At 41.4% G+C, this 14,063-nt stretch overlaps 1 protein-coding gene across 1 annotated transcript in view; it reads left to right on the top strand.

Moving 5' to 3' along the window:
- LOC103373229 (receptor-type tyrosine-protein phosphatase N2-like) overlaps positions 1–14,063 on the top strand; it is a gene marked incomplete at its 5' end in the record, with an annotated part of 98,136 nt that overhangs the window by 67,947 nt on the left and 16,126 nt on the right. The window contains 4 exons of the mRNA XM_008303072.1: positions 3,770–3,985; positions 6,221–6,424; positions 11,485–11,632; positions 13,702–13,775. Of these exons, the coding sequence (XP_008301294.1) occupies positions 3,770–3,985; positions 6,221–6,424; positions 11,485–11,632; positions 13,702–13,775 (642 nt within the window). The remainder of the gene's footprint in view (positions 1–3,769; positions 3,986–6,220; positions 6,425–11,484; positions 11,633–13,701; positions 13,776–14,063) is intronic.

Genomic DNA, 14,063 nt, shown 5'->3' with positions numbered 1-14,063 from the left:
AATTATCTTCCCCCTCGGCTTGAACCGTGTGTCTTGTGTGTGTGTGCGAGTTTTTTTTTAATGCGTCGGATGCGTAAAAAAAAAAAAAAAAAAAAGCATGTCCAAGGATCGGCCTCGAAAACTTGTGAGCAGCATCGCGTTGAAAGCTGGTTCCGATTTGAATGGGGAAAAATGCTTTTTCATTTGGGGTTATTTCATTCATTTTCCTGCACGATTGCTCGCTGGAATCTCCAAAAAAAAAAAAAAAAAAAAGCTGATGGGATCAAAGATGATCGAGCGTCGTGCACACATGCATCGCAGAGTAGTTTGTATAAATGTAAGCTCATCGAAAGAAAAATAGTCATAAATCACCTCGTAAATGTGAGTGTTGAGTGCAGTGCTTCGCTGTGAGCACATCTGGCTGCAGGGAACAAAGTTTGTGAGCAGGTTCATCCTCCCTGGTGCCCGGCAGCAGCAGCAGCAGCAGCAGCAGCTCCTCCAACTCCAAAACCCTGAGAGCTGCTAAATCCACTCTGAGGCTGGATGATTTATTTTAATCATGTGTTTAAGCTCAAAAATAAACCAAATTATCATCATGCTATTCTACGTTTAATTTCCAAAAGTCTACTGATAATAGAAATGTCAGTTTTATTTTTTGCTGCTTTATTCCTTTGTTTGCAAAATTAATAATTAAGAGTTTTTGCACATTTATCAGAAATATTATTGCATTTGCACAATTTGCACAACTCCACAGAGCACATGGTGTTGCCAGTAGGGAAAAAAAAGGTATAAAAAAAATGTTGCAGCAGGGATAAATTGTCTTTTATTGTTAATCGCAGATCCTTACTCATATTTTATCGTATGGATGCTGCTTTACATGTAGCTGATTTCATACATTTCAAATCTGCAATAGTGGGTGCAACTTTTTGGGGAAAAAAAAAAACTTGATTTAAGGTTGGTGAGGTTTTGGGGGGATTTTCCTCTTGTACTTCTTAAAGGTATTGTGATGGGAGTGAATGGAGAGCCATCCGCCCGACAACACCTCTCTGCCTGACCTTCCCTCTTATCATTTGAATAATCCAGAGCACCGAAATCCATCTGCCCCTTGTCTCCCCTCAGATTGGCTAATTCGCCAGACAGAGGCAATATGAATAGAAGAGAGAAGCAGAAGGAGAAAGTCTGTTAGAGGCAGAGAGCAGTTTGGATGTGAGACATGAATGGTGTCAGTAAAATGATTTTTTTATTTTTTTTTGAGGTGCAAAAATATATTTCCACACAGGGGAAAAATATAATTCCTTGCCCCATTATTATAGTTCAGCAAGCTAATTTGAATTTTAAATGCAAAACTTTTAAATGTCAGACTGAAATCAAGAAAAGGATTTTTTAAGGTTGTGATTATGCTGAAAATAAATGTCTGTTTCAGTGAAGTTTTTAATGTCATTTATTGCTATTTTAACATCTGAAAGCTGCTTACAGTCAGCGTGACTCATTTAGTTCAAAGAGAATTCTCTTAATGACGTGTTTTGGTTGAATCAGAATGCAATTATGGTAAAATAAAATTGCTACAAAAATAAATAAATTGAAAAAAATGTTAAAAGCTGGGGGGACAAAACTCAAAAGGCCCATAAAGGTAATTCGTAGCCTCACATGTTCATGTTCCTCCCTGTTCCTCTTCTTTTTTTTTTCTGTCTGTCTCTCCTCTGGTCTCCTTCCAACACGATTACCGCCTTCAAACACTCTTTTATGCCTGCATTGCATTTCAAGCCTGTTTTGTCCCAGCGTGGAAATGTTTTAAAAAAAAAATACAAATTTCAAGGTTTGAACTGAAAATTTCCACAAGTAGCCACAGATTGCAAAATTGCCACGTTGTTGATGAACTTGATAACACATACGAAAATAATTTAAATTTTTTTTTTTTCAAAATAAAGAAAAGATTGTATGCTTGGTGATGTCAGGGGTAGAAATAGGTTGAGGCAGATTTGAGCCAATAGGCACTTTGGAGCCTTGAGTCAATACACCGATTTAACATGCTGTGTCTATGGCGCTAAATGTGTTGATGAATAGGTGAAAAGAGTTTTTCAGCTTTTATATTTTCATTTTCTTTTTTTACTGTGTGATTGTGCCAGGAGCTGGCTGAGACAGATACTCCAGAAAATGAAAATTGTGTGATTTGAATGTTGCTGCTGCCTGTATATTCATCTGATCAGTGAACACAGACGAGTCCCTGGATGGAGGCCACGTCTCCCCCCCTCTGTATCTGTATATGAGCCTCTTCAAACCTCTCAGTTGTTGTCTAACCTCTTAATGCTTGATTGAAACTACATGCTCGAGCCACCGCAATTGCAATCAACAGCAACTGTCGTCAGGCCCAACACGGTAATCGAAAAGACCTGGGCATCGGCACAACCGCTCAAACCTTGGCTATTACGAGCTACAAGGTCAAACCACATTGTTACTGGTCTGAGGTGCAGTGTCTTGTTTTGAAAACGGTATAACAAGATGTAGCCATCCTTCAGCCGGCCCATTAGACCCCTCAGGCTAAATGTCAGAGCTCTGCCATTTTTTATTTTTTTTTCTTTTCCTTGGTGTAGATTTGATTCACTCCACCCATCAATCTTTCAATATTGCATGCAGACAATTAGGAGCCTGCTGATGTATTTGTGCACCGTTATTGATATTGCCCTTTTGCAGATGTATAGCTATTGGCATGTGTGCAGCTGGTAAAATTAGATCAAAATCTGTGGAGCACTGGCTTTCACAGAAACCCCACGTTTTTACGTCAATCGCAGAGGACAGTAAGGATGATTTATGTGAGGTAAATTGTGCTGGGAAAATGATTATTTCTCTCCCTTTTAGAACCTAAAAGCAAAAACAACTTGACAGGATTCCTATATTTTATGCAGTCAGCACAGAAAATCTTATTAGCAGCTACATTTTAGGTATCTTTAATTATCCCTCCCCATTATTGCTCCTAATTATCACTGTTATGCTCTCAAAATATTATGTATCAGGGAGGCCCACGGGGAATTTATCATTACAGTAAATGGCCACAAGTGCACCAATTATCAACACACAGGCCAATTCTTTAACCTACACTGATAAAAATCTCTCAGATGATATTACAGAGCATTAAAAAAAAAAAACAGCTCGGCTATAGCGATACAAATATACCTTCCTGTTTTAATTAGCATGCAGTGCGGGTGTGAATATTTGAAAAGGCTGTTTTGTTCAAGTGGTGCTGGATGTATGAAGGTCCAGTCTGGGCCGCCTGTGACTCCCCAGTCCTGGTAGCCATTAGCTGTGCAGCTTGGGCCAGGGCCTAATCCAGCCAAACTCAGGACCAGAGGAGCTAATTAAGCACAAGCTTTTAGTATCCCAACCTCCTGTAGCTGCACAGTGCCAGCCCACCCCATGCCAGCACTAAATGGGGTTGTAAATATCTATAGTGGGGCACAGTGTGGAGACAGCGCTGGACAGGGGCTGGTAATGGGGGTTGACTGAGCCTGAATGCATATTATAAGGCCGCTATCAGAGCTGTCTAATGAGTGGGGCCAGTCGCAGAGTGGAGGGAAAGAAGTGCAGCTAGGTGAGGAGGCGGCACTCCACGCTTTTTTTTTTTTCCTTCACTGTAAAATCAACACAAGCCTTCAGGTGAAAATTGATGCACTGCACACTTGATATGTCGGTCGCTGTAGATCAAAAACATCAATCTGGGGGAAAAGACAGAGTGGCATCCTTTAAGTGCTCTGACAGTGTGTGTTCTCCCTCTGTTTGTGTGTGTGTCCTCCAGAGGGGCAGCCTGACCCAGATCCCCGTGGTGAAGGAGACCAGGGTGGAGTCGGGCCAGTTCCTGCTGCTCTCCGTCCTCTGCATGCTCTTCATCCTGGTGGCGCTGGCAGTGTCCGCCACTTTCTTCTGCGTGCGCCAGCGCTCGCACCTCCGCATGAAGGAGAAGCTGGCCAGCCTGGGGACTGACACCAGCACCGATGCCACCGCAACCTATCAGGTTAGACCAGCCCTCACACTGGGAGCCAATCAGAGGCCGGGACACTTAGCCCGAGCTCTGCCATTGGAGGAAAAAAAAAAACACTCTGTTCGGATACGCTCGATTATCCAATTGGTTTGCGAGAGTGTGTTTGTTCATGTGTGTATACAGAGTAATTCTCCTCCACCTGCTTCTATCTGCAGTGATAATTTGCTCTATTTATTACATAAATTGTTCTTTATTTTTGCTGCACATTTACGTCACTTTAAAGCGTTTAATCCTCGAATTTTCAACTCGTTGCTTCAGCAGATATTTGCTGCGTTCATTTATTCGATGCTACCTTTCCATGATAAGTGTGTGTCTGTGTGCGAGACAGGGAGCAGGCCGCCACTGTGACCTATTCCCTCTGTTCCTCCAGGGCAACGGGCAGCCTGGGCTGTATTGATTTTCAGCATTGGGGCTCAGCTGTGCCCAGCGTGGCACTCAGAACACATTTATCTGCATGTCGCGTTAACATTTTCAATATTTAATCAGGTTTTCACAGGGCTGCTCTCAAATGCTAGAGGTGTTACTGTGATGACCACAGAGAAGATATCAAATGAAAATAGCCATAAATGCTAAATTAATCACACCTTTTTTTTCTTTCTCTCTCTCTCTAAAATTAATACATTACTATTAGCGTGTTAATGATAAAAAATAATTATAGAAACTGCCGTCATGGTTTGCTACAGTGCAAATTTTAGCTTACTGTGGTGCTGGATCTGTCTCGTCGTGCCTTTAGGATTGGGATAACTGCTCTGTCGACGTTTATGTGGGTGTGCACTACAAGCTCGACAGAGAGAGCTGTTTAGGGAGAGTGGGAGGGCATTATTGTAAGACGGCAGCACAGACTTTGTTTCCTCTTGGCCTGTCTTCGGTCTTATTAGTAGTCTGAAAGAAGGGGGTAACGGGGAGACTGTAATCCCACGACCTGTGCTCCTCTCTGGGCTCCATGTGTCTCTCCTCTGGCCCTCTCTGGCACTAACTGCATCTCCCTGCCATCTCCTGGGACAATTTCTCAGCTCCGGTACAGCGCAGCGCTTTGCAGAAATGTTGAGAAGTAGGATGAGTTATGAGGTGGACCTGGATAGTGCCCTGGGGCCAAGGCCCAGGGCACCGCTTCATGGCTCTAATCATTAAAGTCTGACGGCGGAAAAGCTGATCCAAGACCAGGGCTTAGAGGGGGCCTGTGCTCCAGAGGGAAATATCACTATGATTCATCATGAGATAGCATGTGCTTTCACAATGCATTTTCTGTGGCCTGCCCTGCCCTCGCTGTTATTAATCGAGTATGGAAATGAATTCTGTGGAAATGACTGCTTTGCCTCCCAAAATCAAACAGGATGGAGTTTACAGATTTAACACAGACATACAAAGTGCAGCCAAACCTTATGGAGGGAAGCAGACAAACTGTATAAGACCTCACAAAGCTTGCAATAAGGTTTCTTTTTTTTTTTTCCACTTTCATTTTTCCTTTCTTTTTCATTTTGTATACCAGACTAGATAATGCCTAGTCTTCAAATTTTTGATGCCCCGTTTCTGCACTGAGGCATGATGGGAGAAAAGCTGAGTCATTAGGAGGAGTGTAATCTTCGTAGCAGTGGGTCTTTTAGCAAGTCTCAGAAGGTCGGAGATATCAATCAAAATAGAAAATTATACTTTACAATTGTGGCAATGCATTTTTATCGCCTTTGCTTCTCTGTGGTTTTATACGTTTACAGTGGAGCTCCTGTTTGATTGATGGTTTGATTCTCCTATTATGTGTCTATCTTTGCAAATTCTCCTTTTTAAATATTGCAGTTTTTCGCTGTCTGTAGTAGGGCTTCACTTTACACTATGAGTGTGTGGTGACTTTGCTGTAAAAGATCCATCCTTAAACAATGAAGACAGTCGTGTGGCAGCAAGGTGTGACACACTGAATTTATTCTGTAAGTCGTGTAGGGTTCCTCAACCATGTATTTTTGGCATAATTAGTATAAGCTCCATAATCCATGAGGATAAGCCATTAATCTACACACAAGTGAGGACAGATCAAGTCATCCGAGATACAGGATTTTACAGGGTGCATTTACAGAACTCAGCCCCTAACAGCAAGGATAAGCACATAAAATACCTAAAACTATTGTCATGTGCATGAAAAGGGGATAAATACATGAAACCTTGCAAGGTGGAGGAAAAAATACCGCGTTCCTGATCATCATTTCCTGTAATCCCCAGGAGCTGTGTCGCCAGCGTATGGCGATCCGAACGTCGGAGCGCGTCGAGAGGCCGGAGACCCTGCGCCACTCCCGGCTCAACAGCGTGTCATCTCAGTTCAGCGATGGCCCCGCAGCCAGCCCATCGACCCGCAGCAGCACCTCGTCCTGGTGCGAAGAGCCCGTCCCCTCCAACATGGACATCTCCACCGGTCACATGATACTGGTGAGGAACTTGCTTTGACTCCAGAAACGATGCGAGTTAATGATTTATGCGGTGGAAAATAAAAGTGCCAGGGGAGGAGTGAGGGTGAATAGACGGAAGCTGGTTGAGATGTGGTTTTGTTGTCAGGGCCCCTCAGAGAGCGTTTGTGGTTCTTGGCATCGGATTGTTTCAACTACACGACCGCAGCGTCTCATCGTGTCTCATGACGGTGCACTTAACCTGCCAGGGTGGGTTCAGTCTAGTGCGAGAAATTCCTGAGAACGCTGTTCATAAGAGCCACGTTAGGTCAGCTCTGTGGAACAACATCACACGCCTGCGTCAGAGATTCCCAACTTGCGGTTCTCTTCCCAGGAGATTTGTGGATTGTGGATTTGATTAATTAATTTGAATAAACAGAAATCAGGATTTGATTTTTAGAAGCAATTCTCACGAATTCACATGTTGAAGTTGTGTGTGTAGATGTAGAAAAATGAATGCTCAGATTGTGTGTGTAGATGTAGAAAAATGAATGCTCAGATTGAGGTAATGAATATTTGAAATCATTAATAGCAATGGGAAAATGGTTTAAACTAAAGGAAATGCAGGTTAAAAAGGGAAATAATCGAAAATATGAGCTAAAAGTGATGGTAAAAAAGGCTGAAAACACTTCACTAAGGTCATGGATTAAAGGTTGAAACAAATTTAAGAGAAATATTTGAATTAGAAAGCCAAAGGTGCTGGATAAATAAATAAAATGTACAACCTCAGCTGCTCCAGGTTGGTATTTTTATAAAAATGAATAGATTCACACAAAATCCAGTTTAAAATCAGCTTTAATTCACACATTTGGAGCACAATGTCATTGTTGAGCTCATCTGTGAAGGCCTGTGGGGTCAGAAAAGGTTGGATACCGCTGATCTGTTCAGGTGTTCAGTCCATTTACATTATAGTGTACGATTTTAAAACCTCCCCATGTCTATGAATATGCTAGGCCCTGTGCTGAAAACCAACAGCTTTATTTTTCTTTGTTTATCTGTTTGGATGTGTCTCTTTTTTCATCCCTCTCTCACCTCATTCCCTTCAGAACCCTGTTATCTTTTTTTTTTTCCCATCACTCTTCCTGCTGTTTTCTCCCTCCTGCTTTATCTTGGCTCTGTTGTCTTCATTTTTTTTTTCCACTCCTCCAACTTTTTTTTTTTTTCTCTCCTGCTTCTACTGTGTCATTTTCTCTCTTTATCATTCTGTCCTGCTTCTCTCCTCTCTGTCATTTTCATCTTTTACCCCCTCCGTCTCTCTCACCGCTACCACAAAATAAGGCAGACATTGTTTTGCGTGATGAGCGCGGCACCAAAAGTGAAATATCATTACCCATCTGATTGTTATTTGGATGTTTTAGAAATTTTGTTCGTTTAGGGGTTTTTTTTTTTTGTTGTTTTTTTTTCTGATTGAAAAAGCTTTCGGTTGCCAGCACTTTCACAAACACACAATGGATTGTTTTAATTTTGCACAACTTTCGCTTCATTCATTTGAAACAAGCTTGATAAAAGAGATGGATAGATGCCTTGCAGTGTTTCCATTAATGGAGTGAGCATTCATCACACTGCATGTCTAGCTTTTATATTGGGAGGCTGTAATGAATGAGAGTGAATCTGAGTAATGCCTTGTATTGGTGGTAATAGATGGGTTTTGTTGCACTCGTCAAGGCTTGTTTGTGAAGCCCCTTTTGAAAACACTGACAATAGAAAAGCATTTAGCCCTGCAAATAACAAAAGAGCCAACGTGAATCATTTCTAGGAGCCGGTATTATTAGCCCTAGTTTCTTCTTGCAGGCATTACAGTGCAGAGAGGTAAAAACACTGGGACCTTTACTTCTCTTTCATACCGTGATTGACATGGAGATGTCCTATATGGGCCTTCTTTAAAATTCCAACACCATCTCACATGAAACCATGTGTGAGATTGCCTTGTTATCACTGATCTCAGACCTATATTTTCCCATCTCTGCTCTCTTCTCCTCTCATCTCCCCTCTCCCGCTCTTTGGAGCTCACACCGTGTGGAGAAGGATGATGAATACCCAGCTATTCCAAAGCACACATGCTGGGGGTCCTTTTTTTTGAGGCCCGATCACCTCTCACACACACACACAATAACACACACACACACACACACACAGCAGCCACTATGCGCCGTCAGGATAAATGAACTACGATGCTGTGCCCCACTGTGCGGCCCACCTTAAGACTTAAAAAGTCTTGCATAACGACTTCCAACTTCAAAACTGAAATTGGATGCCTCTGTGTGCTGAGTCATCTGCTGTGTTTTTTCAGAGCTTTGACACGCCTCTGGTGCCTTAGATTTTTCTGTCTTCTTGCTTTTGCCTGTTTCAGCTGCTGCACGGTGCTGTAACCTCCACGTTTTATCTAGCGGATCACACAAAACATCCAAATTTATTACACTGAAGCACGTGTTTCTTTCGTGGCCGTGCCGTATTTCTGTATTTCTGCAGCTCCTTTCAGTACCATGGACAGCACTTTACAGCCACCAAACTTGTCTTTCGGTCACAAACGCAGCAAAACGTCCGTTGTTCTGCAGAAACAGGGTCAAAATGTTGACGCAGTTGCAGTTGTTGTAGTGTTCCCTTGGCTTAATCACCTTTGCCTTGGAAAAAAAAAACAACAAATCAATAGTTAAGTAGCTCGAGGCTCTTTATCATTATGTTGAGTAGTTATTGTTCAATTTTTTTTGAAATGATGAATTATTTGCTCAACAGGAAAATAGATTCAGGCAAAGGAAAATCGCCTCTGACTCATGCAACATGTTCTGCCCTCAGTGACTTTCACTTGCAATTTAAAATGTAGTTTTTGAGCAAAAAAAAAAAAAAAAACAATTTGCAGAGTCCCATTTAAGGCAATACAGTGTGTTCTTTTCATTTAGCTATTATTAGTCACACAAATCAGAGTACGTATTAATACCTCTTTTCACGTCGCGCAGCTGTTTATCATATCATAAAGCTTCCCTGCACAAACTGTTACCAGTATTGTTCGTTTTAATTTGACAGCAGAGCTTGACAGTAATGTGTTACCTGTTGTGTCTGGCTCCCCTGGTTGTCCCTTCATCCTGATTTCACCCAGCACCCTCTGCTGCTGAGGAGACTGCTTAGGAAGGATTAGACATTGTTTCCCTGACACCCAGGCCTCCCATCCCAACCCTCTGATTGGCAGACATAATCCCCCCATTCACTAAACCTTCGTTACCCTGTCTCTGGAATACGCCATGGTCCACTGCCTCCCCCTAGAAACGGGAGGGCTTGATAAGGGCCTGCTGGCTGCATTGCATTAAGCTGCGAAAATATGAATTTGGAATGCAATCGATTCAGGGCATCGTTTGAATAGAATGGGATGCAATTCAGAGTGGATATATCAAGTACATGGAGATGTAATATTGGTAGGGGAGGTGGAATGCTGTCAGGCTGGCAAGCAGAGAGTACTTGTACAGGGTGACAAGAGCATAGTGGTGACAGGCTCTGTCAAGTGGCCATAATGGCATGCTGTCATTTTCCTGGGAAGACAGCAGTGTGTGTTTGTGTAGGCAACGCACAACCCAGCACATGCAAATATACGTGTGCTGCTTGCTGCTAGAATCGACGTTAACTAGATTCCTTTTTTATATATATATATGTGTATGTAATAGAATTTTTGGCAATTTAAAATTAAAGGTTCAAACAGGGGGTGAAAAAAAAAGAGTGGAAATCTACAGTAATATTTCAGAAATGTCACTTTATGTCATTAATGGGTTCAGATAGAGCACATTGGGCCGTCATGTTCTCTCATTATGCAGCTGCATTAATCACGGGAGTTGTTTTTTTTCCCCCCTCCTCCCACTGTGGCTTTTATGACCTGAGTAGCACCTCTGCTTCAGTATCTAACAATAAACTTTGATTTCCTTTGTCTGTAGGATTTGTAATGTTCTTATAAGTCACCTAATATCCTTTTCCTCGTGCACGCAGAAGAATACTGAATTCATGAGCCATCAAAGGGTAATTGCCTATTATGTGTTGGACAAGCTTATTTGTGATTGTCATCTCGGTAGGAATTGTATATATTCGGCAAAGACTTGGATTTCCTTTTTTTTTTTTTTTTTTTTTTTGACAGACAGGAGAGAATAAGTCGCATGTAACAATGGAGTGTCACCTCTCTGCTCAGCCTACCTATACTGCTTTTAATATGGGATAAAAAACCCAGAACATCTGGGTATCACTTTCATTGTATTAGGCAGCTGATCCCTGACATCAGTTTATGAGTCTGTAATCTTCTGTCTCACACAATAGCGGACTAAACCATTTAACCCCGTCGGGAGGGGAGCCATGATACAGGAGAGAAAGCGAAACACGGCGCTACGCTAAAAAAGACTCGTGTTGCCAGCTACAGCCTCTAAGCTCCCTAAGACTTGCCCTGGTTTGGGAGAATACGCAGGCCTGTACCCCTCCCCCCCTCCTCTTTTTCCATCTTTGTCTCTCTAGTGAATTCAATTTTGTCTTCTCCAAGCGACAGCTTAAATGTAGACAATCTTATCAGTGGCTGTGCAAGCAGTGAGGGACGTGATTGAAACACCCCTGAAGTATTTCCAATGCAGACAAACCTTTCAGGAGTCTTAATTGTGTGTGTGTTTTTTTGTTTCTTCCCAGTCAAACACGCATGCACAAACACACAAAGACGCCGGCATTAGCACACCTTCCCCACCTAGATCTTCAGCAGCCTCCTCCTCACCCAGCTGTTCCACTATACAGACAATAATGCTGCGTGACAGCTGATCATAGCTTTAAAGGAGGGCTGCAGTTGTGTAGGATTTAATGTTTCGCTCTAATTTATTTATTGGGTGGAAAATACAGTAAAAAAAAAAATAAGAACAAGCTGTCACTGGAAGCCTCTGGTATGGCCAAGGTGCATTGTTTCAAGTTTAAGGAATCTGAATTCGCTGCAACACATTTGCTTCTTTCGGATGTATGTGGAAATAAATTCTTCTGCATGGTCCTGGCTGGTCGTTTGAAATGGTGGTTGAGGTTGTGTCTGTTTTCCTCCAGTCATACATGGAGGACCACTTGAAGAACAAGAACCGTCTGGAGCGTGAGTGGGAGGCGCTGTGCTCCTACCAGGCAGAGCCCAGCGCCTGCAGCGTGGGCCAAGGCGAGCAGAACTCCAAGAGGAACCGCTCTGACGCCGTGGTCGTATGTGAGTCCATTCAGACGTCCGTTAAGTGTCTTCTCTTTTTTTTTTTTTGCTGCTGTTGCTACTGCTATGAGAATGTTCAAACCATTTACAAAACTGGAGCAAAGCAGGGCGGGTCATGTAGCTCTCATCGCCGGTGTTGATGTATTTGTGAACAGATGCTCCAAAGAGGAACATAAAACCAGTTTGGGTAAACATGCCAACACAACACTGTAGAACATATGCTTCCAAAATGAACAAATAATCAGCGTTGGTGCTTCAGCCAAAGAGCTTTTCTTAAACTAATTTTTCCTGAAACCCAGTAAAGGTTTCTGGCATTGTAGTGAGACATTTCTCTGTATTGCAAATCAGCTTGCTACTTCTCTTGGATGATATTGACCGAAGGCAAAGGCCATGTTTTTAAGCGACTGCATCATTTTATTAGTTGTGTAAGAGAAATACCTGTTTGGCATCCAAGGCTCAGCTTAACCCTTTAAACCCCATTGCTATCTTTAAAAAATATCACCAAACTAACATCATTTATCGCTTTAAAAAAGCATAAAAACCTTAAAAATTGTTGGATTTTCAACTTTCTTATGGTTCTTGAATGAATCATGTGTTGTGTGCTCTTCCATTGGGAAAATTAACCAAATCTACGCATGGAATTGTGATATTTCATCAAAATCACTTTATATTACAGGTTTCACGTAATGTTTATATATATATATAGATAGATAGATACTATTGATCATTTGCTGCAACCAGATTCAGTAAAAAGCAAAAAATAAAAACAAAAAAGCACTTATTAGTGCGACTAGTGATTCAGCTGTGACCAACAGTCACGTGACAGAAATACAGGGACTAATTGACTGAACTGGGAAGAACTGCAGGCAGTGTTTACACAGAGCAGACAGGAGACAAGTAAAATTGTAAGCAGTAAAATATAAATATTATGTAGTGCTACATTTTTTTTTTTCAATATTTGGTACACCTGTGGGCTGTTGGAAAAATACTGCACATGTTGATTTCAGGTCTTTTCCATTTTGATAATAAAATAATCAAAGAAATTCCACCAAAGGATTAGTTTAATATATATATTTTTAAAACAAATATTTTAATTACATTGGTGCATTTACATTGAATTCATATTTCTGTCCATTAACCCTTACAGCTAGCTCTACTCTTCAACAGACAAACAAAGCTGGTCCCTTATTCCATTCACAGTATCCTGTCTTTCAGCATTATGTCATATATGTCACCATTATGTTCATATTTAGATCCCTTTTGCAGGGTTCTTGTTTTGAATTTAATCAGCTACAAGCATAAAAAAGTCAGAGATTTATTTTTGTTTATCTGTTTTAAGTCTAGACCCATGGTTTTTTTTAAAAAAATGTGCAGTAGTAAATCTAATCTACCCCCATTTTTGCTCTATGTGTGCTGCATGAGAAAGCTTGACAAGCATAGCAACAGTAACCACGTGTCACATGATTCCATCAACCAATCAGGATTTAGCTGCATTTGAATCAATGCGAGCACAGTTGGTGTGTTGCTTGGTTACTGTCAGTCATACCTGACCACACCCACACAGCCCTGACCGGCTTCTGAGGGTTAAACTCTTTGTAAATAATACATAAAGGATGTTTATTTCCTTTCATTTCTATTTATGCAGCCATGAATATGAGAAAATACATTAAACCAGGTTTTCACAGGCTTTAATTTTAAAGCAAATGCATTAAGAAGAGCACTGAAGCGGGATCAAGTTCATAGGAACGTGTTAATCTTGCAACAGTTTCACTTGTTTAAGAAAAAGCGGATTTTAAGATCACAACTCGCAGACTTCTTAAGATAAAATTAAATATTTTACTTGGAACATTCCTTAGTGAAGGTGAAGCAATTGAGGACTTTAGAACAGTGTGTGTGTGTGTGTGTGTGTGTGTGTGTGTGTGTGTATGATGAAAGCCCGGTGAAATTGCAGTCCCCGAAGCCATTTCAGTTTCATATTCCACTGTTGCTGCTCAAAATTCTGTTGTTATTGTGCAGGGAGGGGAAAACAGTGGAAACATGTACAGATGAATTATGCATCTCCATTACAGATGATCATTCCAGGATCACCTTGAAAGCAGAGAATAACCACGGCAACTCAGATTACATCAATGCCAGTCCAATAGTAAGTATTGTTTATTCATTATGGCTCTACATTTGGCTAATGTCTGTTGTTTCTGAAGCTTCTTCTTCTTTTTTTTTTTTTTTGTTGTACCTGTAGCACCTGTTGTGGTCGGTTTTCACTGTGAGATAAAAAGTAGTTTCAAAGGACTTGTCATTGATCCAAATGCATTGATCTTTTTTTAAACTTTGTTCTCCATGCTGGGAGCCTCAGTGGATTCGGTGTGTCTTGTTGAATCACATTGCTACTTTTACTGCTTTTCAAAATGGCTGCTCCCTTGAGGTGCCCCCC

This window comes from Stegastes partitus, unplaced genomic scaffold (assembly GCF_000690725.1).
Source record: "Stegastes partitus isolate 25-593 unplaced genomic scaffold, Stegastes_partitus-1.0.2 Scaffold1932, whole genome shotgun sequence".
In the NCBI taxonomy this organism is placed as follows: domain Eukaryota; kingdom Metazoa; phylum Chordata; class Actinopteri; family Pomacentridae; genus Stegastes; species Stegastes partitus.
This window is presented reverse-complemented; position numbering and strand designations above follow the sequence as displayed.